Here is a 22,541-nt window from a genome sequence, read left to right on the forward strand (position 1 = left end):
CAGACTTTCTCTTCTCCTGGCTTTGTTCCTTTTGGAGACATGTAGACAGCTGGATGAGGGCATGAATGGAGGAGGGGGGTTGGGGGAGGGTGCATGTTGATGGTTAGGCTCAGACTGTGGGATGCAACACCTCAAACACAAACCCAGTCGCTGAGTTTCTACTCACAGTACACCTATGTTTGCTTTGGTTTTTTTGTGTTTTTTGCATGGTGGTGAGGATGCAAACCATGATGGCAGAAACATGTTCTTTTTTTGTGCATGTAGAGTTTAAGGACAGTCAGTTTTTTTCCAGTTACTTAAACCGACTGACATTAAACTGAATGACTCCCTGTCCGGAGGAGCCGTGAGCTCTCTGTGTGCTCAGCACTGAGGGGAAACGTGGGCGCAGCCCTACCTGACTGAGGGCTTGTCTTCTTGGCGGCTTTCTCCTTCTTGAACTTGGGCACTATGCGAAACATGCTGCTGCGACTGTTCCTCTTGCCGTAACCCAGAGAGTGGTCCTGGTACATAAGCACAGTCAACCTATAGCCTTTCATTTAGCTACTCAACTCTCCTTGTCTGAAGCCATGATACATTACACAGAACAGCAGCAACACACAGGATATGAAGACATAGGGGTTAGATGGTGGGTGTTTGCATGGATTGGTCAACGTATGAAATATGATCTTCATCTAAGGCCCAGTTATCCCTTAAGACTTAGTGCAGTTTTTTTGGCAGGAGTAAAGGAATGAAAGAGTTTTTGCCATTTTTCTCTTTAACTTGAGCATTGGAGGCTATTTGGATGCATACTACAACTCCTTAATCCTAAGGCCTCATTGACACTCTATGCTGAAACGCATATACAAACTATAATGTACACAAATTGGTATGTCCATTTCAAATGTTGTCCCTACATACTTCCATGCATCCTTCATGCTGGCCTAGTTGGTGGATAGTACATCCACTAGAGGGTATTGGGGAGTTTAGAGTTCACTTTCAAGTTCTGACACAAGTTTCAGACAACAAACGGTGGAGGAGATCATGATAATGTACATTTTTTATGAATATACATCTGCAAGCTCTCTGAAAATGGACCAAAATATGCATGTAAAGAACACAGATGACGGACAGATTTGTACACATTCTCTTCAGTAACTACTGAGAATGTGCATTATAACAATCTCCTCCACTGACGCCATGTTTGCTGTAGTCTGACACTGACGTGGAAACTTAGAAAGTGGCTCTGAACTCTGCACTGTCCTCTAGTGGATGTGTTTTTTTAACGGTCATGCAAACATAAAAGTCGCATGTATGTAGGCAGTCAAAACTTTTAAAACTGGACCTACCTATTTATGCATGTAAAAGAAGAATAAATTAGGCTAAAAATTACCTTTCATAAGTGAAAAACATAGTTTAAGACCAAAAGGAAAAATGTGAATTGGAATTAGGCTCAAGACACAAGAAGCTAAAGCTATCACCACCATCAACAGTATCTCTCATGTTTTGTTTAAACAAACCCAAGGCCATACTCTAAATCCACTTAGAACTTATTTTTTCTTTAAATAAATAACTAAAAAAAATTAAAAAAAACAATATCACAACAACACAATTCCAACTTAATAGCTGTTTAATAATAAACTAGTCTTACAATTTGCTTTTAATCTATTTGTTTTTCCAGGACGATGGAGGACCTTCGCCTTTATTGTCAATGGATGAGACCATTTGTAAGCTTTTGTACAGGAAGACTGTTGTGCATAAAATAATCTGTTGGAAATGACAGTAGAGTGAATATCAAGGATTCCATGCAGTTCCAGGACTGTTTAAAGCTTAATGAGAGTCAGTTTTAAGCAGAACTTCTTTTAGAGGGTTGGTGGTGTTGGGCACATCATTGAGAGAGATAATTAACCGTGCATCTGCTGTCACGTGCAGGACTGTGGGTCAGTTTTGTTTTAACACACTGTTTGAGATTCACCAACGTCATGTTAGTATCATAACCAACATTTATTTTCTAGGTTTTTCTTTCTTTCTTCTGATCGTTTCTGTCTGACATTTTATACACTACAACTCAGGACAGACAAACAAAGCAAGCATGAGCCTGTTTTTTATTTCCCCCACTATTTCTGTCCATGTGATTGGCTGCCGGAAGAAAAGTGATGGCAACAACGCCTTTGTGAATGTTCAGAGATTTTTAACTTTAACTGTAAATCAGAAAGGCTTCACAAAAAAAGAAAAACAGAAGCCAGAGAATGAGATTAATTGCAATTTTTCATATTCCATAATGTTTTGATCTAAAAAACCATTTATGATTTATTACAAGAGTTAAATTAATAATCCTAGGTATGTTTTACAATGCCAGAATGCTTGTCTTTTAAATAAAACAATTTTGTGTACAAATAAATTATTAAAAATATTAAATTACAAATAAATTACAATTAAATAATCTAAAGTAAAATCCTGTAAAATAAAATAAAATAGAATGAAATAATGTAAAATAAAATAAAATATAACAATAAATAAATATATATATTCACTAGGTGATTTGTGATAATTAACATGAACTTATCTCCAGCACAGTTACTGTAGGTCAATGCCGGTCCGATTTTTTGGGACTTCCTCGCGGATTATTGCTGGAATTATTTAGAGAACATGACAGGCTGTTTCAGAAACTGCAACACGCAGGATTTGGACATGTGGGACCATTGTTGGGACATTAAGAGCTTGTTTTTGTTCTAGTTTTCACACAGAAGTGTGTAAGTTAATGATGTGAGACTAATGATTTATTATTTAAAAGAGATATCTATGACCACAACTTAGATGAAGATCAGTGGAAGCCAAGTGAGAAAAATAAAGTCTTTGGAGGTCTATTTCAAGACATATAAATGTAGTTTTTTTTTCTGTGTTTAAGACTGTTGAAAGGATCTTCTTTTAGACACATCAGATTTTATCTTCTCACTTTAGGGCTCTTGTACAGATCTGACCACACTTTAAGGAAAATGAATACATAAATGCAGGTAATCGAACAGTTTGTGGGTGCAGGTATAGTACAGTAGGTGCAAAGGGGGTAAAACAAAATGGTTTTTGCATGTGAGTGAATCCTGAGGTGTCTTACCTCCTCATCGTTGGGCTGCAGGATGTGGTAGAGCCAGGGAATTTCTCCTAGTTTGCCCAGTTCCAGCTCCATGCTCTGCAGAGCACTGGACAGCTGCTCCTCCTCTGGCGGGTCCAGTTGCTTCAAGACGAGGAACCAAGTCAGATTACAAGAAATAAAAACAAAGACTGTTGTTAAATAAGTTTGTAAGATTGTTGACACACTCAGATGATCCATTTCTGAACTGACCAGAGAAACTCGGCCCAGTAGGAGAGACTCGGTCTCATTGTAGAGTGCCTTGACGGTGCTGGCCACCTCAATAGCTGTGTTCCTCGTCAGGCTCTGGAGAAGCAACACAATAGTTATTTAGTATAAGTTCAATAAACACGTCACACTTATAGTTTATGAAACAGTTCTCGTGGCTGTTTTAAAGGTAGGGTAGGAGGTCCTGGTGTACCTGAGGATTCACCAGCGCTGGGCATCGATTCGCTGACACTCTGCTTTTGCTCTACTCTCTTTCAGCTTTTTTCTTGGAAGCAGCCTTCTCCAAAAGTTTTTCTTTTCCGACTCATAGGCACCTTTTCTGCCATAAAGTCGCTTACGTTAAAGTTTATACAGCATATTGATGTAGTAAGCTAGCCAAGCTCTGGCTCTCACTTTGTTGCCTCTACAAGTGCTCCAAGCCTGTGAGAGCACCCAGTAAAAAAAATGAACCCAGAAAGAACAGTTTTTATGCCAGAGCAATAAATGTACTTAACAGACGCTGATCACTGTACATATACGTAGGATGTTAATGTGTGTGTGATGTTTTTGTCTGTTTTTATTCTTGTTTTTATTTATTTTCTCATCTTTTGACTGGCGTTTTTTAATTTCGTTGTACCAGTACAATGACAATAAAGACATTGAACATTGAAAACCTCTTCTACCTTCTACCTTTAACAGCTTAGCTTCAGTTTAAATAGTATTTTCAGGGGCTGAAAACTGCAGATAAAACCGGATGTGTTGGATGTGAGAAGCAGGTAATACAGGTGAATAAAAACCAAACTGTAATTTATCTTACAAGAAAAGTTATTTTGTTTTTTTATTCAAGAACTCAATCAAATAATTACATTTTCATAACTGGCTTAGTTGGGAAACAAAAATAAGAAAGATGTATTATTGATCATGGGTTATGTTTCAGTGCTTTAACTTTATATCTTGTATTTATTTATTTTTTTTGTAGATTTGGTTTAGTTTTCCTTCCTTGTCCTTGTTACACACTGTGGTTAACTGTTCACCTTGTTACCAGGTTTGTCTGATTGTTGCTGTTGTTTATATTTAGTTTTCTACTTTTTTTTTATTTTAATTTCTGCCTCTTTCAACTCTTCTCTGTCTTATGGACTGCTGAACATTTGGTTTTGTGTGATTATGATGATTATTTTCAGTCTTTTTTAAGTTAATTTTAAATTAAGAGAGCTGAACCTACATTTTCTTCTAATTAATTTAATTTCTATTAAGTTTGTTTACTATTAAAAGCTTAAGATGTTGTGGCCTTGCTAAAAATAACAGTACTTCTCCACAGCCACAGGTTTCACAACCATTAGTCTGCTTATTGCTTACCTGGTTTAGACTAAGTGAATAACCAGGTATCCATCAGGTTTCTTACATGAACGTTTGTCTAATATAAACCTAAAGGAAACGTATTGTTGGCTCACCTCTGGGAACTTGGGGTGTGTTTTGTTGATGGCATGAGATGCAGCGTTCACAGCATGAGCCAGCTCCTGCTCTAAAAGGCCGTTGGTCTTTGCAGCCTCACATATCCTGCGTGTAGACAGACAGCAGTCAGTGTTGGCCAGTAGAACACACCTGATACACTCATAATTATACACATTTACCTTGTGATGAGCTCTTCTGCAGCTCGGGCACACATCTGCACCAAGGCGGCTTCCTCCTCTGTAGCCAGATCCACAGACTGCTGAGGGTAGAGGTGAGGCCTCAGAGGAGGCTTGTCATATTTCAACTTGTCCTCCCAAGACTTCAGCGTGTTCTCAAATGCCTGCAGGAAAATCAAAGCAGATGAGAAGTAAGAACAAAATACTCTAAAAAACCTCCAGAAAATTCATCTTCTTCATATGTATGTTCTCCAGACCCATTCTTCTTCCTCACCCTGTCTCTGGTGAGCATCTGCGCCCTGTTCTTGTGTTGGATCTTGATGACTCCAGGTGGCTGGATCCAGGCCTCGCCATCCACCTGAATGGGAACCCCCTCATCCCCCAGGATGGTGATCTTCACCGTTCGACACTGAATCAGACAGAGACTCGGCTCAGACACACAGATTCAGATATGCATCTTCACTTTGTGCTGTTGTGGGTGCGTCCTCTCACCTGCGCTATTCGGTGATGCTGCAGCTTGATGACTCTGGACACGGCCATCTGCATGCTCCCAAACACAGCCACCACTTCCAGGATCTTATCATCGAACGATGGGGCGCAGAAGATCTGAAAAACATGGAAACAAGTTTCAGAAGAGGTATGTTCTGCTTCATGTTGTATTAGTAGATTATGTTGATGATGTGCAGGTTAAAGCTTCCTTAAACGAGGTAAAGCCTGGAAGCTTCGACAACATGCAGGGATGGTGTGAAAAGGCTGTGGTGGACCACAGTTTCTGATAGGAGCAACTTTCCCAAAGAAACATTTTATTTAAGACTGAATCATGGCGTTAACCTGACTCAGACTGGTAACCTCTGGTTACTGCCATCAGTCTCAGAGCCTGTATGTTTTCCTCTAAATATAACTATAACAAAAAACCAAACAAATAATTATAAATTAATTAATTTAAATAAATAAATAAATAAGTACAAAAATCAAATACAAAAATTTTAATAAATTATTATGATTAGTGTTATTATTATTATTATTAATAATAATAATAATAACAATAATAGTAAAATGAATTTCCAAAAAACTTAAAGCCTTAACACAAATTTATGAAAAAAATAAAATAATTTAATATAAACCTAAATCCAAAATAAACTAAATAAATTATAAAAAAAACAATGAATTACAGACTGAGTTCAAAAAGTGGACATTTAAAAACTACTTAAAATATTTAATCAGTGTAAAAAGTTAAAAATATTAACAATAGAAATTAAAATGAAGATAATTTCAAATGTTCAAATCCAAGTTTTTACATGTAAAACATGTTTATACTTGATTTTACCCGTATTAGGAGTATTTTTGAGTCAACATCTCCATCAGTGTGGAGACATGTTCAGCTCCATCAAGCTGGAGTTGAAATGAAAAATGAGTGGTTTCTGAAGAGTGAGGCTTATATTGATGTTTGGAAGCAAACTGTCACCGAAAAGGTCAAAAACTGAAGAACCAACACGAGAGAACGAAGGAAAAAACTGAAAAGAAGCCGAAACAACCCGTTTGCTGTGTTAACCAGCTTCAGCCACTAGATGGACACATTTAGAAAGAGGTGGAAGATTCCTGGACAAAGCAGGAGGACTCACTCTGTAATCAGATTTGGGATCATTCATGTGAAAATTTGAGCCACAAAATGTCAAAGCACAATTTATTCAAGACAATGAAATAAAAAATCTGATTTCATGATGAGGACTAAGTTTATCTGTGCCCTCTCCATTTTACTGCTTCTTCTTCTTTAGCACAGCAGTTACGTAACATCCAAACTGTATCCGTGTGTGTGTGCGTTTGTGTGTGTGGTCCACAGGGCCTCACTCAGGGGTGTGCATGTGCAAACTGACACTGTAGTCCCTCAGCAGCCGTTGTGCTTTGAGCCTTAAACAAACAAGCACACGTATCTCTCTACCCGTCCCTCCTCCAGCCAAGTGGGGTCATGTCAAACCAGCATCCATGATGTCAGTCATTAGTTAACAATAAAGGGCAAAAAAAGCTCCGGGAGTTTGGCTATTTCCTTGCCTGAGAAGAAAAACATCCCTCTCCCCCTCCAGAGGTGATCTAGGTTGCCTGCTGGGTGGAGGATGATGCTGAGTGGCGTTTTATCTAATGGACTGTGAATGTACTCACATCATCCTCCTTGGTGCCGCCCCAGAAGTTGGTTCCGCCTGCGTAGCTGGGAATGTTTAACACCGCGATGCCCTGGAGGCTGGGCAGGGGGATGTACTGGCCGTCACACTGGGAAAGACACACCACAACCAAGTTTCTTTAACATCACATCCATTTTATTTTAACAGCTAATCTGCTTCATTTAATCTGTTTTCATCTAAGAATGGCAAAAGCAGAAAACTGCTAAAATCTGCATGACCGAAGGAGGTCAAATCAACATATGCAGTCTCACATCTGCAGCAGGAGGCTGATGGATGAGAAATCATCTTAACCAATAAACAGACAAAAAGCAGTTTTATCTTTTATTGTTTTCAAGCCTTTAATGCCAGAGAAACAACGATACACAACCAGTCAAATGTTTGGACACACTTATACATCAAATCTAATAACAAGTAAGTGCATCCAGACTTTTGATTGGTACTGTATGTGTTCTAAAAATAACCTCAAAAGGTTTCAACCTTTCACCTCAATATCTCTGAATGACCAAAAACTTTTAAAAAACATTTATTATAATCTCTGACATAAAAAGATGCGTTGTTGTAAATAAAATAATTTATCAATAAATAAATTAATTTGAGACACAAACAAACAAATGAATGAATAAATCAATTAATTAATCTTTTTTTATCTACTTGTTTACCTATTTATTAATTTACATATCATCGAATTTAAACATGTCACAACGTTTTTCTGTGCCTAAAAAAAGGAGATCTAAAAAAAGTCTTGTAGGTTTAATGCAAAGTCGATGCAAAACAACCAGGATGCAACAGATAAACATCGACCACTGCTGTTTTTATGCTGTTTTATTATCTTCCACTGTCAGAAAACGTGTGGTTGGATCTGGACTTATGCATCTACTAAGGTTCCTAACTGCCCTTCAGGGTAACTATGTGTTCATTTCTGAGGTCCTGAAAGGTACATTTATACTCCCATGTAGTAAATTGTAAATATATTCCTCTAAAGAAAGAAAGAAAATAAGCTAAACAAGGTTTACATTTGAAAGCTTTATAATTCCTTTATATATTGTTGCCAATAAAGCTGGAATACAAAATTATTCAGATTTTTATGGGCAAAGTTCATAGTGTGAGCTCGAGTTTCCCCAGATTAGAGCACACTGAACTCTACATGACCTCCAAAGTGTTCATTAGGGTGTGTAAGAAAAATCATCATCTGTATTTTGACCTGTGGTGGAAGACAGACATTTTCTACTTTTAAATTACTGTACCATCAGAGGCCTAACACTGGTCTTTATAAAGTACAGAATACAAAAGGAAAGACAAGTAATACTTGCTGAGGATACAACTGCAGTCCCTTTAATGGTACCGCCCCAGTGACAAGCCTTTGTACCCCTAAAGGTACAATTAGGAACTTTTTCTAAGTGGTTTTTGCTACTAAAACGGTCACAGATTGGCAGTTCTCACCTCTAGCTGGACTTTCTGCTCCAGGTTCTTGTATGTTCTTTGCAGGAGCTCCTTAGTACCCAGAACCCCATACCACATCATGTTCTTGGTGCGACTCCTGAGCAAGAAAGAAGCAGAGGATGAAATCAACAATGTGCAGGAGAAGAGTGGAAGTAACATATTCACAAATATGTTGTTTTCTTAGCTCAGTTCAAGACAACAACCTCTGTAGGACAGACAGAAAGAGCAGAGCTAAAAACCACCAGGATGTTTCCCACGCACACTGCTACACGCTTTATGTGCCATAATGGTGCATTGTAGGCCAGAGAGAGACTATATTTCTTTTTGACAGGATAAAGAAAACAGCGATAATTGCTGGACTTATCATAATTGCTGTACAAGAAAAACTATTGAATCTCGATACAGACTGACTGATGGATTCCTGAATATAAGGAAACTATCTCACCTGCATTTCTCTGGATGCTCCTCTCGCTTGTTGTTGAACTCCAGTGAGATCTTGGCATCCAGGCCAATGCCAAAGTAGTTGTTCATTACACACTTCTCCATGTAGCCCTCTCTAATAAAGAAACACACACATAACAAGATGGTCTGTAAGTAGGATTTGCATATGAGCTGAGAGAAATGGAAGTGAGAGAAGCGAGAAATGGCCCTCACAGCGAGTCCAGGTCAGGGTCGATGAAGGGTGTCGCACCGAAGGGGTCGATGTTAGCCAGCAGCATCTTGCTAATGATGGAGCTTCCAGCGATGGAGGCGGCCAGACCGGCCCGCAAGCCTGCACACACACATCCCACATCTGTCACACAGCACTCAGGGACTGGGCTGTAGCTGATGCAGTGTGATAAGACTTTTCTTGTGTGAGTGTGTGGTTACCAGGGCAGATGATGCGTGTGTTGAGCACTGGGAGGTTCTCCTTGCTGGTAGTGAAGGGGGTGATGGTGAAGGAGCCGTAGGACTGTGTGCTGCGGCTCACCCTCCTCTCCGTCGGGGAACAGGGACTTTTAGCAGCTGGATGCACACACAGAAAACTTTTAAGTCTTTTCTCTAAATGTCACTTTACTCAGTACAGATGCTCAATTTCTCCTTAAGATAAAGGTCTAATTAGCCAATCACATGGCAACAACTCAACACATCTAGTCATGTATTTTTTGAAAAATAAAAAATATCCAGTGAGCAGCAGCTGTCTAATCCAGAATATCTTGCTGATGTCACACAACATGTCGAACCTTGAAGCAGATGGGCTACAGCCACACCGGGTGCCTCCTGTCAGCTAAGAACAGGAAACTGAGGCTACAATTCACACAGTGTCAACGTTGGGCCCTTTAATTCTGCATGGTTTAACCAGCACAGCCTACCTGATTCTCATCATGGATGCAGCTGACAAATATGTCAATATGGAGCAAAGCCTCTGAGGAATCTTTCCAACACCTTGTTAAATCTGTCACACCAAGAATAAAGGCAGTTCTGAAGAAAAAAAGGGTCCAACTCGGTACTAGCGAGGTGGACCTGACAAAGTGGCCATTGTCTGTGTTTTGCCAACATTTCTACATCCACACAAGGGAAGAAATATGTGCAGTTTGTGCCAGATTTCATAGTTTGCATAGCTCTTGGCTCTGGATCAGACACTACAACAAAAATCTCTATCAAGTATAGCCATGTCTAACCTTATTTTATTATTAATTTACATGTCATATGATCAGCTTTTGCTGGGTTATATAAGTAGACCTACTAAACTTTCATTCAGAACCAAATGTAACCCAATTTAAGCCACTAAATTAAAGGAAAAAAAGTAGTCTTTTGTGTCTCTTTACTCAAAAAAATGCTTGATAGACAAACATTAAATGTGTTCATTTGGTGTAGGGCATCTACTCTGTAAGTCCAGGGAAATGGACCCTGAGGGGTAAAAAGAAAGGATTGCACTGTAAATCATCTGCAAGATTCTCCAACAATATTGAATTTGTAGAATTTACCCGAACTGTATCATCAATTCATTCACACACATATTTACATTTTTTTGCATTTTAATGAAAGTGGGTTCTTCTTTTACACTTGCAGCAACTCTCTGCTAATTCTGTACCTGCTGCAAGCGGAATTTGTCAGTACCTCCCTGTGACACCACATAAACTTCCCTAAGGAGACTAAATACATGCAAAAGTAGCTGATGTACTGAACCAGACCACGTGTTACAACAGATTACTGTGTTTCCTGCTCAGAAAGGTGTAAGGAGCCAATATGGGGAAACAGGGAGAGGGCACAAAGCAGAGGGATTCCTCCTTGTCTTCTAACTGCTGGAAACTGTGTGGAAGGAAGGAAGCAGTCCCACAATAAACAGGAAGAACTTCAGCTTCTGAGACAATAACACATCCTGTGGAGGATCCACACAGTTTCTCAGCAATCTGGTTGTGATGAACAGACACATACAAACAGCTGAGCACAGACTCCATCATGGTCCTCATATTGTGTTTTCAGGTGTGTTAATTTAGTATTAAAGAAAAATTCAGCAGGTAAAAACTGATGGGGACACATAAAAGTAAAAGAAGAGGTGGAATATTACCGGAGAGAAGAGTCTGCACTCACTTTTAGTTCTAATCCCTGAGTTTATTTATGACAGGAAACATGATTTGCGTCAGCAGAACTTTTTTCCATGAGCTCTGCGTCTGGTTCTGCATGGAGCAAAGAGTGCAAGGCCCACAAGGTGGCAATATTTATGCTACTAATCTCCTCCAGGACTACATTTTCCCACCAAATTCAACTGTAAAATCAGCCCTCTGAATATTTAAGAACAAGAAAAATTAAACAACCAAGAAGGGGCAAATTATATGTTTTAGAAGTGCAGAATGTTGAAAGCTTGGAGGAGAATGAGGCCTGAAAAGTGGCATAAATAAGAGCTGAAAGACTTACAGGACACAGCTTCCAGTTCCTTGGTGTCTTCATCTTTCTCACTGTCTCTGTTTTCCTCCTCACTGTCCTTCCTGAACTCCAGGGGAGATGGAAGCTCAGTGTCCTCTGTGTGGGCGTTCTGCTCATCAACAACTGAACAGACCAAACAAGGGGGGTGGGGGAATCAGAAAAAACTTGGATCACCCTCTTGATAAGCAAAACACTGATTTCTGTTCTCTCCTCGTTACATTTAAGACAATACTTGGAACATACATGTCAGTCTGAACTTGTGGTTTATTGATTTTCTTTTGATGACATGATGAGTACCTCTCACGGCCTGCTCGATGATCTGCCGGACGGCCTTCTTCAGACTGTTGGCCCTGAGCATCAGCTGATCCCTGCTTTTGAACAGCTGGTGTGGAGATCCTCCTCCACCTCCTTTCTCCGTCTCCTCCTCTTCTAGCTTTCCCTTCAGCTCTGTCAGGCTCTCCTCGCTGGCTTCCTCCTCTTCTTCTTCCTCGTCCTCCTCCTCCTGCTCCTCCTCTACGATAGGAGGGGTGGAGTGAGGAAGTGGAGGCAGCGGCTGGCATTCGGAGTTGAGCGTCTGGAGGAGGGAGTCCAGCTTCTCGTTCAGGATGGCACACTGATGGACACAGCAGCCAGTTAGCAGAAATGAACGTTTAAAGAGTCGGAGTTCAGCTCAGGCACACGAAGGACGATCGGCATCATTTTTGAGGCTTACTTTGAGAGACATGGTGTCACACTCCTCAGTGTTCTCTGTACTTTTTTCATAAGCTTTCCCAACTTTGGCAACAAAATCCTTCACTGTTTCACACAGAATCCTAAGAAACAGAAAACACTTCAACATGTTAAAAAAAACGGTTTTCCTCTCATTAATCAGCTAAATAACAGATAAATAGATTTAGCCTCAGAAAATAAGATATTTTGAGTCTGATAAGCCCTTAAATCGGCTATTATAAGATATGTCCACACACAGTCTGAACAGTCCAGTCTATATAGACATACTATAATTTTACTGTATATCTTAATACTAACGTTGCTTATAACTTAGCCCTTAAATAGCCCTTAAATCAAGAAAAAGTGGTAATAAATGGAAATGTGTTTAATGTTGAATTTGAAGCTTTGCTGAACAGAGAAATTGGTAAAATAAAGAAAACTGTGAAGTGACATATATTTTAGTTTTATTTTTTAGTTTTTAATCAGCAAACGCTTTTGCCCTTTTTTGTAATTCATTATCCCTGCTTTTGTATTATTATTAATCTAAAAAAAAAATATTTAAAAAGAAATGACATCATATAAAATATGTTTCATGGCCTAAATAAGCATGTGCTTCTTAAACTATGTTGTATTTTTACACACACACACATACACACACACACACACACACACACACACACAAAGCCAGGGGTATATTGTTAATCTGGACATCAGTAATATAAAAAATATGGACATATTTGTCACAAATTAAAGCGGCTGCAGGCATGTTTAGGAGTGAAAGACTCATTTTTAAATTAATTTAGGTTATTTCTTCATGCTGACGTGTGAGAACACACTAACTTGGCGGAGGAGATGACCACGGAGTGCTGCTCTGAGTTGAGGATCTTTGTGAGGTGAGCAGCGACTGAGTCTTCATAGGCTGAAATGTGAAACTGCAGAGAGTACACAAAATGTTTAAAAAAAAAAGATTAAATCAGAGCAAAATTTTCAGCTTGTTGTGGAGAATTTTTTTTTTCTTTGTTCAGTTGTGAACTTGAGCTGAGGTGAAGCTGAATTAAAAATGTCAGGTGCTACCCAGTCCGACCCCCACATGTCTGTCTGTATGTCTGGGAACCCTGCTGGGTTTGAGTGTGTCTGCTCATGCGTGTGATTATCTGTCAACTCCTGCAAGTACCTGGTAGTCGTCGGCTCCCTCAGGCGTGGTGGGGCAGCTGTGTTTGGGTGGGATCTTAATCTCGTAGGTCATGATGCTCCAGCGGTCCAGCATCTTGGTGCTGGCCCTCTCGAGCTTCTCCAGGATCTGCGGCAGCTGGGTGTCATCATCACATGACGGGCCCCAGCCCAGCACTCGCGCCAGATCATTGCCAGTGCCCAGAGGCAACACCCCCAGCTGGCACTGAAAGGCATGAAGGGGGTTTATTTGGCCTCCATGTCTGATGTGAGCGTGTGTGTCTGACTGTGTGTGTTGCATGACTTTGTGTAATTATGTAAGCTGGCCAGGAGCAAAGGCATAAAGCTTAACAGCAAACAAAGACAAATCAAGTTAATACCACAGCTTTATGTTGTGTGCTCTACCTGTTTGTGCAGACTGAGTTTGTCAATCTCTGAAAGGACCCAGCCCACGCTGCCATCACCTCCACACACCAGGATCCGGAAGTTGTCAAACTTCTGAAACAGACGCAGTCTGGAAGACAAAACAGATCTCAGCTAGGACCACATGATTCATCAGAAACATGAAAAAACTCTGAAGATTGTTTGATTCATTTCCTCACCCCAGGTGTGGCCCACCATTGACCAGATCGAAGACTTGAGCCGGATTAAGGAGCTGCTTGAAGCGTCGAAGAAATTTCACCCCCTGGTTGTCACCACTTTTAGAGTTGACGAAGACAAGTAGGGGACTGGCACATGACGGGGGGCAAGTGGCTTTCCAGAACCCTGAGGAAAAAGGGAATTAAACATTTGATGCTTTGAGATGTATAAAAACTATAATAAATATATATTTTGTTCAAATCGATTGTCTGACAAGATTGTCTGGAGTGTTTGTCTTCTCTTCTGGATCTGATGTCAGTGAGGGGGTCAGATCTCGGATGGATGTTTGTCAACATCTTTCCAGATCCTGATCCTTTTTATAAAATATGTTCACAATCTGTTGATTTGTCACTGTTGCAATTCATGGTCTATAGTAGTATCTACAACATGCCTTACCATTTTACCACAAAACACTTTTTTTAGAGAGTTTTATCTGAACCACACTAAGTTTTTAAAAACGGTTATGTCATGTTTTACACTGAAATAACTTTGAAGGAAAAAAGGAAAATTATTAAAAAAAAAATGTAATAATACTGGTAATACTCATACAACTACTACTGATAATAATAATAATAATTATTATTATAATTATAATAATAATAATTATTATTATTATTGAAGCCAAAAAAGTAAACTAAACTATTAACTTTTTATTGTCATATGCAAAATAAAAAAATCTTAATTCTTTTATTAAAAGCACACCTTTAAAACTGATCACATAACAAAGTTCTTTACAGATAAAACAAATAATAAGTAATTAATAATTAAAACAATAAAAATCGAACAGTTAAAGCTGAGGGATCCAAACTGTACTTTTTAATCACTTTTAGTGAGAAGCCATATCTAACAATAGGAGGCATTAACATGACCACTGGTTAATCTCAAACATCTTCCTGGATCATTAAACGTAAAAGATTGCACAGTCGACAGGCAGGAGTCCGACAAGTCATTGAATGTTAAAATCTACTCTAGATATCACAAGCTGCTGTAATATTTTCGCTTCTCTTTATACCCGTTAAAAATGTGGAACATCATTCTGTATCAGTGGAAGCCTTTGTGTATTTTCCAGCTCACACCAGTAAAAAGTGCATTGCAACAATCCAGTTTGGACAAGATAAAACCGTTGAGGATCTTCTCCAGAACAGCAAGGGACAGGAAAGGTCTGACCTTGGATAGCTGTCTCGTGTCCTAAAACAGGATGGCAGTAACTTGAATATCAAAAGACAATTCAGAATAAAATGCGACACCTGAACTGCGTGCCTCCTAATGTCAATTTTGGGCAAAAATTTGAAGATAGCACATGCTAAAACACGTGCCATGCCCTATACACTAATCTGTGGGAGGTAAAGCAACACACGGTTTCTGTGCTTACAGCATAATCTCACACACCACTGTGTTGACAGCTTTGCGTGTGTTATAACCTCCACCCTACGTTTGTGTGTGTGTGACACAGCTATCTCCTCTCCTTTGTTGCATCCCGCTTCACCTCACTACTCTGCTCTTTAATGTCTCCTTCTACACCCTTCGATTTTCCTCCCTTCTGCCTCGGTTTCCATGATGTTGTCAGTCAGGGATGGATGGAGGCAGCGTGAGTGGAAGAGAGGGAGAGAGGAAGAGGAGGATGGGAGTCACGACGCTCCAGCACGTGCGACAGCTCGTGTCCCCCCCAGCCAATTACAACCAACCGCCCCGTCTTCTCATCCTGCATTTAGGCAGAGGGGATCCTCAGCACGTGAGGAAATTCAACCAGAGTGAGGAACAGAAAGAAAGAGAGGGATGAAGCACACATCTGCTTTCTCATATAACCTCTGTCCTTATTCTGCTCTTATCTTGTCCTCCTCCTTTCATCTGGATGACCTGTCCTCCCTTCCTGTGCCTCGCTTTCATCCAACTACCAATTAGCAGATGCCAGCTTTTCTCTGACTTAGTGGGCTGTGTGAGCACATGTGTGTTTGTGTGTGTGTGTGTGTAAAATGCAGCAACTGGCTTTAGTAACAGTAATCCAATCACACATGCTTATCTGAGTCTGCCTTACAGGTGCTGATCTCCATCTACAATAGGCTTAAAGTGAGCTCTGGTAAACAGTCACCTCCTAACACACACACACAGAGTGGTGTATGAGCAAAGAATTACAAGCCCACACATGTGGAGCGTGACAGTTCATTGCAGCCACTTGCAGAGCTCTTCTTCTTCTGGGACACAGTCATGTGAAAAAGAAAGTGCACCTTTTTTAGGTAACAGGACAAAAATAAAAAAATCATTGGGTTGCACGACATTAGACGAAGACTCACAGATGTTGTTTCTTCAAAAAAACAAAGCAAAACATGAAGCTGAATCTGTTTTGCTGTCACCATTTTTCAAGTCTTTGTGAAACTCATTATGTTGCCTCACTTCCAACATGCTTCAAGCACGTGCAGAAACAACATACACCACAGAACATGAAAAGGTTTAAACCACCAGTATTGATCAGAAATAGAAAAATCATTCCATCTGAGGCCAGTCAGATAAGCTGAGGTGTTTATATAATGCATTTTTTATTCTGATTGGACGTTCAGTTGGATCAAAATCATGTAAACGCAGCCGTTGTCCTGTTGCATGAGAAGATTTCAGCCAAGTTTTAGCTGTCAGACAGATGGTCTCACATTTGACCCTACAATACTTTGGTATCCAGAGGAGCTCACGGTCCACTCAATGACTGCAAGGTGTCCAGGTCCTGTAGCTGCAGAACAGGCCCAGATCATCATCCCTCCACCACCGTGCTTGACAGTTGAGATGAGGTGTTTCTATTCATATGCTGTGTTTGGTTTTCTACATTCTGAACAAACATCTTCACTTTGGTCTGGTCTGTCCAAAGGTTTGCTGAGCTTTGCAAACCTAAACTATGCTGCCATGTTCTTTTTAGAGAAAAGAGGCTGTCTCCTGCAACCTTTCCAAACAATCCACTTATTCAGTCTTTTTGTAATCGTACTGTCATGAACTTTAATTTTTAACATGCTAACTGATGCCTGGAGAGTCTGAGATGTGGCTCTTAAGTTTTTTACAGTTTCTCTGAGCGTCACACATTCTGACCTAGGAGTTAACTCCTGGGAAGATTGGCAGCTACATTAAATGTTTTCCGTTTGTAAATAATCTTTCTCTCTGTAGAAACTCCAGATAGTTTGGAAAAGACCTTATAACCCCTCCCATGGCGATGGGCAGGGTAGGATTAACAGCTGCTTTTCTAGGATCATTGCTGATGTCTTTCCTCCTTGGCATTTTGTTAATACACACTTGATACTCCAGACCTATAAACTGAAAATACAAGTTTCTTCCCGGAAAACACACCTGTATAACACCTTTAATGACAAGAGAGGAACTAATAAAAAATAAAAAAAGGATTTGATGCTGTCAGCAGTTTCCAGAAGGAAACTAATAATGTGTGCCTGGATGGATGTTGAGGCCTTGACCGAATCAGAGTGAATCATGATGCACCCCCCCTCCCCCCTCAGCTCCTCCTACTATCCTTCTGTGTGACAGAGCAGAAAGTCAGAGGTCAGGAAGAAGACATCAGCTGACCAAATGGGGTGAAATCTCATGTGTTTGCTTCTGAGATTTAATGATTGCTCACAGGTGCAAGCTGGCACCAATCTCTGACCCCATGGAGCGAGTCAGCCAAGTTGCATTGGTAGTCATACATGTATGTGCTGCCTACCGTCTGAGTCGATGCTGTTGAGCGCTGTGGGGGGAATGATGGAGACTTTGCATTGACCAAGAGGACACTTGCGAGGGTATAGGTCCATACAAGCTGTGTGCACCTGGAGGAAACAGATGCAGTCAAGACAGGGAGTGATAATTCATAAACTAATAATTTGTTCCATTCCAAATGCAAACATGCTAAAATACTAGCGTTTTTTGTGAGGAGTAAGTCAACCATTTTTACATTTTTGCATTAGTGGCAGATGTCTCACCATAGCTTTGCACCAGAGGCAGCGCCAGTCCTGCAGCCTCAATACGCTGCCACATGTCTTATCACACACGGCACATTTGGCACTGACAGGAAGGTTGCCTTCCAACCACTGGTGAGGCATGGCAATCTGTTGGTTTAACACACACACACACACACACACACACACATTAGGAGAAATGGTAAAGACACTTTCAGCTGTCAAGTTTTATTTATCGTTTCACTTCATTTAAAGAAGCGTGCAAACAACTGACATGACACCTGTCCTGGACATGCAGGAGTCCTTATAAATGTTTATGACATATTAACTTCTGGTTTCTCGTTCTTTAGCTTCTCATACCATATGAGCTCAAAAAAACAAAACAAAAAGAAAAAACAAAGAAAAAAATAAAAATAAAACAGGATCCATTTCATATAACATTCCTCTCTGTGCATTTCTTAATGCCATCAGCCTAAAAACTAAAGCTACGAAGAAATCCAGATCACTATGATTAACTCTTTAACATAATGTCAAACACAATCATATATATGTATATATATATATATATATATATATATATATATATATATATATATATATATATATATATATATATATATATATAAATTGTAATAATTACACTTACAAGAACTGTAAGCCTGAATTTTTCTTTCTAAATGAATATTTTTGTTATTTTTTAGATTCAATTTTTCTTTTTAGAGTGAAATAACTACACATGAGCTGAAATATACAATCCTTTATTAAATTTATTTATATCAAATTAAATTGATCACTACGTTTATGAGCTAAAATCTGGAAACTATAATCAGACCACAGCCTGATGCCTTAGCAAGTCCTGGTCCAAATTTGACAACAAATACAAAGACAGAATGTTTTACAGCGTCTTCTAGAGGTATGTTCAGGAGTTCTCCAAAAATGTCTCCAAACTGTCCACAAAAAACGTGGTTCTCTTTATTTGATATTTCCTTCCTAAACACATTACTGTCACACTAAGTGAACGTCTCTGCAGCATCTTCAAGAGTAGATTTAGTTTTGCTATCCCTTATGTCACATTTTCACCAGCTACAGGGCTTTCTTTGCTGGATGTCTAAAGTTGAAAACATTCAAACATTTTCTTATTTTCAGGAATACATGAAATATGAGACACAGCTACTGGGTAACTAGAAATGACACAATTCCACACAGTATTGATCAATTTATGGTGAAGGAAAATGTTTGAGATACAACTGCAGTAATGATATTCATTATTGAAACCCATAATTAGGCCTGCAAAGTTTGCAGTTAAAACGTCATAAAATATGTATTAAATGGGCTCTAAAACATTATTTCATTCTAATAAAATATCAGGTTTCAACAAACTCACCCCATCCTCATCCTCAATAATATCCTTCCCTATGGAAGCCAGGGTGGTCCATTTACAGTTGTTAGTGGCTCTGACAGCACAGCGTTTGTGGGCTTTGAATTTGCACACTGAAAAACATAAACACAGATATGAGTCTGAATGTGTTTTCCAGCTCTAACACCAGCTGCCATCAATCAGCAGCTTCATCCTGCAGGAAAACGTTAGAAGGAAAAACCGGGGGAATCACACTTAAAGATGATTTTTCAATGACCAAACAGTTTTGCGACAGAATGCTTCTCTTCCAATGAATGTCCAGTTTTTACATACAGAAATTTAAACAAAATATGATTCAGAATAATTCAGATAAGTAAAGAAAAGTCAATCTGAAACGGTGAGCTGCTAACTGTGCAGAAAACTAGAAGTCTTTTAAACCTCTTTTCACAGGATGGAAAACTCTGGACACTGACGCATGACTTAGAAACAGACACACCCAGAAAAGTATAGTTTTCTAATGAAACAAGCTTTAATTAGATGTCAGTGGGTGGAATTACAGTTCTGTACAGCATCTGACAGACAGAAGATGACTTTGCTCTAAATCACGAGCCTCATTTATCCCTTTTCTTGCAAAATGAAGTTAAATTGGAAGAAAACGCTTTAACACTGCACCACACGTAGCTGACAGACCCATCTCCAAAGAACAGACGTCTGTACTGAACATACATGCATCTGTTTCTCCAGCATCTTCCCATGTAGTTGCCACAGCCACCAAGGAGGTCATGTGATTAGTATAATTTGTTGAGTATAGGATAATTCATAAATGAGTTGATGGGTTTTTATGAAATCAGAGATGAGACATAAAACAAGTTAGATGTGACTGGTGATAATCTGAACTTAAGGCCGTATAATACTACTCTGATAGAAACAGAGAAAGCATTTGACATGTGTGGCGTGGTTTTAGCTTTCTGGTGTATCACTGCATTCATAATTTTAGCTGAAATAACAGCTCAGATCTAAATTTAAACTTATTTGAATGGTGATTTTATCAGAATCTGCAGTGCTAGATTAAACAGAGCAGCAGTATGCAAATGTTGTGATAGCAATCGCGTGTTAATTTTAGTCTCAGTGCGCTGCTTTTCAGTTCTACCTTCTTTTATTGTCAGTAGAAAGAGTAAAAAATGTGAAAGAGATGAGTTTTATTAGGATTCAGCTGTATTAATATGCCCTATATGTGATAACAAACAACTTCATAGCAGAGCATTACTGCCACCAACCACTATCTGAAACAGACGTCAGAATGCAGAAGTGAACTCTGAACTAAGCTCTGCCCACTAGTGGATGAACTGACTTAACAACCATGGCAACGTAACAGAAGCATGGAAGAATGAGGATGGCGGCGTATGACAATATTTGTAATGGACGTACCTATTTATGTACATAAGGGAGCATAAATGGGCCTTTACATGTTACCCTCAGTCACATTTGGTTACTTAAGAGCTGATTGAGGTTAAAAAGCAAATATATTTCCAGCCTTAGCGGTACAGGCTGATAGTTTGTTTTCACCTTTGCATGGAACCAGCCTAACGGTTCTCTAACTAACTCTGGAGTTTATGGTACAAGTTAAACTACTTGTCTTCTAGCCTTAGCTTTGTTTTCATATAGTGATATGAGTGTACTATAAATCTTCTCATCAAATGTTTTCGTATTAGTATTCATCTTAACTTAAGGAAACTCAGTTGGTTTCTTCAATGTCCTTCCAGTCATATCTTTTTCAAGGTTCGTTCTCAATAGCTGCTCTGAATAAAAGTACAAGAGTGAAATGTAAATGTAGCTTAAATATTTCTCACAAAGCTGCACAGACAGATGGAGATTTGTTCTTCACTTGTCCTCCAGTAAAGATGAGCACTTAGTGAGCTCATGAATAATGTCTGCACTCTCGGGAACTTTTCTCCCAGCAGCCCAACCCTTACATATATGGCTAACGCACATACACACGAGGTTGTCATTAGCTAGTCTACACTGATACTACAAGCCATAGTCATATCCGGAGAGCAACAATCGATGTTTCAATCTAGTTTACCGCTAAATGCTGTTAGAAAGCATTAGCAGAGCATTAAGAGAGCTCAGAGGACATGATATGATGCACTGTTAATGGCCAGACTAAACTCTGAGAATTCACAAACTAGACTGGAAGTAAACACTGCGCCTGGGATTGTGTGTGTGTCTGTGTAAATTGTAATATAGACAGATAGGCATATATATTTGTCTGTGTGTGTGGCTAGATAGCACAAATCAATCCCCACTGACTGTCCTGTGCAGGAAATCGAAGGGAAATTTAAGCCACAATGATTGCTGTGAAACCATTTGGTTGGCTGCTCTTGAAGTTAAACAGAAACACTCTCCTGCCCTAAAATCTCCTCTTTCATCCTCTTCAGTTGTAACATATTTTTCTTCCCATTTCCTCAGCCATTCCTCTTATTTAGCTTTAGTCAGACTGTTCAGCATTTAATGCAAGGCAAGGCAAGGCAGTTTATTTCATGTACAGGACAATTCAAAATGCTTTACATAAAACAAAGGCATTACAGATATTTAGAAATAGTAAAAGGCATCAACACATAATCACAATAAAATAATAAATTACATTAAAATGATTAAAAGCAAGGTAAGTAAAAAAAAAGTTAACATGCAGATTTCATGCATAGGCACATGAGAAAAGAAATGTTTTTAACCTGGATTTAAAAATGTCTACATTTGGTGAAAGTTTAATCTCCACTGGCAGTTTGTTCCACTTGTTTGCAGCATAACAGCTAAATGCTGCTTCTCCATGTTTAGTCTGGACTCTGGTCTGGACTAGTTGACCAGAGTCTTTGGACCTAAGAGCTCTGCTAGGTTTATATTCTCTGAACATATCACAGATGTATTGTGGGCCTAAACCATTCTGGGATTTGTAAACAAGCAGAAGGGTTTTAAAATCTATTCTGTGACTGACAGGAAGCCAGTGTAAAGATTTCAAAACTGGTGTGATGTGTTCAGATCTCTTAGTCCTGGTTAAAACTCTAGCAGCAGCATTTTGGATGAGCTGCAGATGTTTAATGCTCTTTTTAGGAAGTCCTGTTAAAAGACCATTACAGTAATCCAGCCTACTGGAGATGAATGCATGGATGAGTTTCTCTTGGTCTGTCTGGGAGACTAAACTTTTAATTCTGTTGAGGTTTCTGAGCTGGTAAAAAGCTTCTTAGTGACAGCTTTGATATGGCTGCTGAAAGTAAGGTCTGAGAC

At 39.3% G+C, this 22,541-nt stretch overlaps 1 protein-coding gene across 7 annotated transcripts in view; it reads right to left on the bottom strand.

Annotated features, from left to right (window-relative positions):
• Window positions 1–22,541, bottom strand: part of dgkh (diacylglycerol kinase, eta) — a 72,226-nt gene that overhangs the window by 8,686 nt on the left and 40,999 nt on the right. For 5 of the 7 annotated variants that reach the window (XM_042002320.1, XM_042002323.1, XM_042002321.1 and 2 more), the window contains 22 exons: window positions 19,287–19,393; window positions 17,927–18,052; window positions 17,671–17,773; window positions 13,943–14,105; window positions 13,746–13,854; window positions 13,345–13,566; window positions 13,011–13,102; window positions 12,175–12,274; window positions 11,760–12,075; window positions 11,454–11,585; window positions 9,426–9,560; window positions 9,210–9,327; window positions 9,001–9,111; window positions 8,556–8,652; window positions 7,096–7,203; window positions 5,431–5,544; window positions 5,213–5,347; window positions 4,942–5,102; window positions 4,762–4,867; window positions 3,317–3,409; window positions 3,089–3,208; window positions 395–500 (listed from right to left, as the gene is read on the bottom strand). In XM_042002320.1, the coding sequence (XP_041858254.1) occupies window positions 395–500; window positions 3,089–3,208; window positions 3,317–3,409; window positions 4,762–4,867; window positions 4,942–5,102; window positions 5,213–5,347; window positions 5,431–5,544; window positions 7,096–7,203; window positions 8,556–8,652; window positions 9,001–9,111; window positions 9,210–9,327; window positions 9,426–9,560; window positions 11,454–11,585; window positions 11,760–12,075; window positions 12,175–12,274; window positions 13,011–13,102; window positions 13,345–13,566; window positions 13,746–13,854; window positions 13,943–14,105; window positions 17,671–17,773; window positions 17,927–18,052; window positions 19,287–19,393 (2,874 nt within the window). Of the gene's footprint in view, window positions 1–394; window positions 523–3,088; window positions 3,209–3,316; window positions 3,410–4,761; window positions 4,868–4,941; window positions 5,103–5,212; window positions 5,348–5,430; window positions 5,545–7,095; window positions 7,204–8,555; window positions 8,653–9,000; window positions 9,112–9,209; window positions 9,328–9,425; window positions 9,561–11,453; window positions 11,586–11,759; window positions 12,076–12,174; window positions 12,275–13,010; window positions 13,103–13,344; window positions 13,567–13,745; window positions 13,855–13,942; window positions 14,106–17,670; window positions 17,774–17,926; window positions 18,053–19,286; window positions 19,394–22,541 lie in introns of all 7 variants that reach the window. The other 2 variants (XM_042002322.1, XM_042002319.1) reach the window with 1 other exon arrangement.

This window comes from Melanotaenia boesemani, chromosome 12 (assembly GCF_017639745.1).
Source record: "Melanotaenia boesemani isolate fMelBoe1 chromosome 12, fMelBoe1.pri, whole genome shotgun sequence".
NCBI lineage: Eukaryota > Metazoa > Chordata > Actinopteri > Atheriniformes > Melanotaeniidae > Melanotaenia > Melanotaenia boesemani.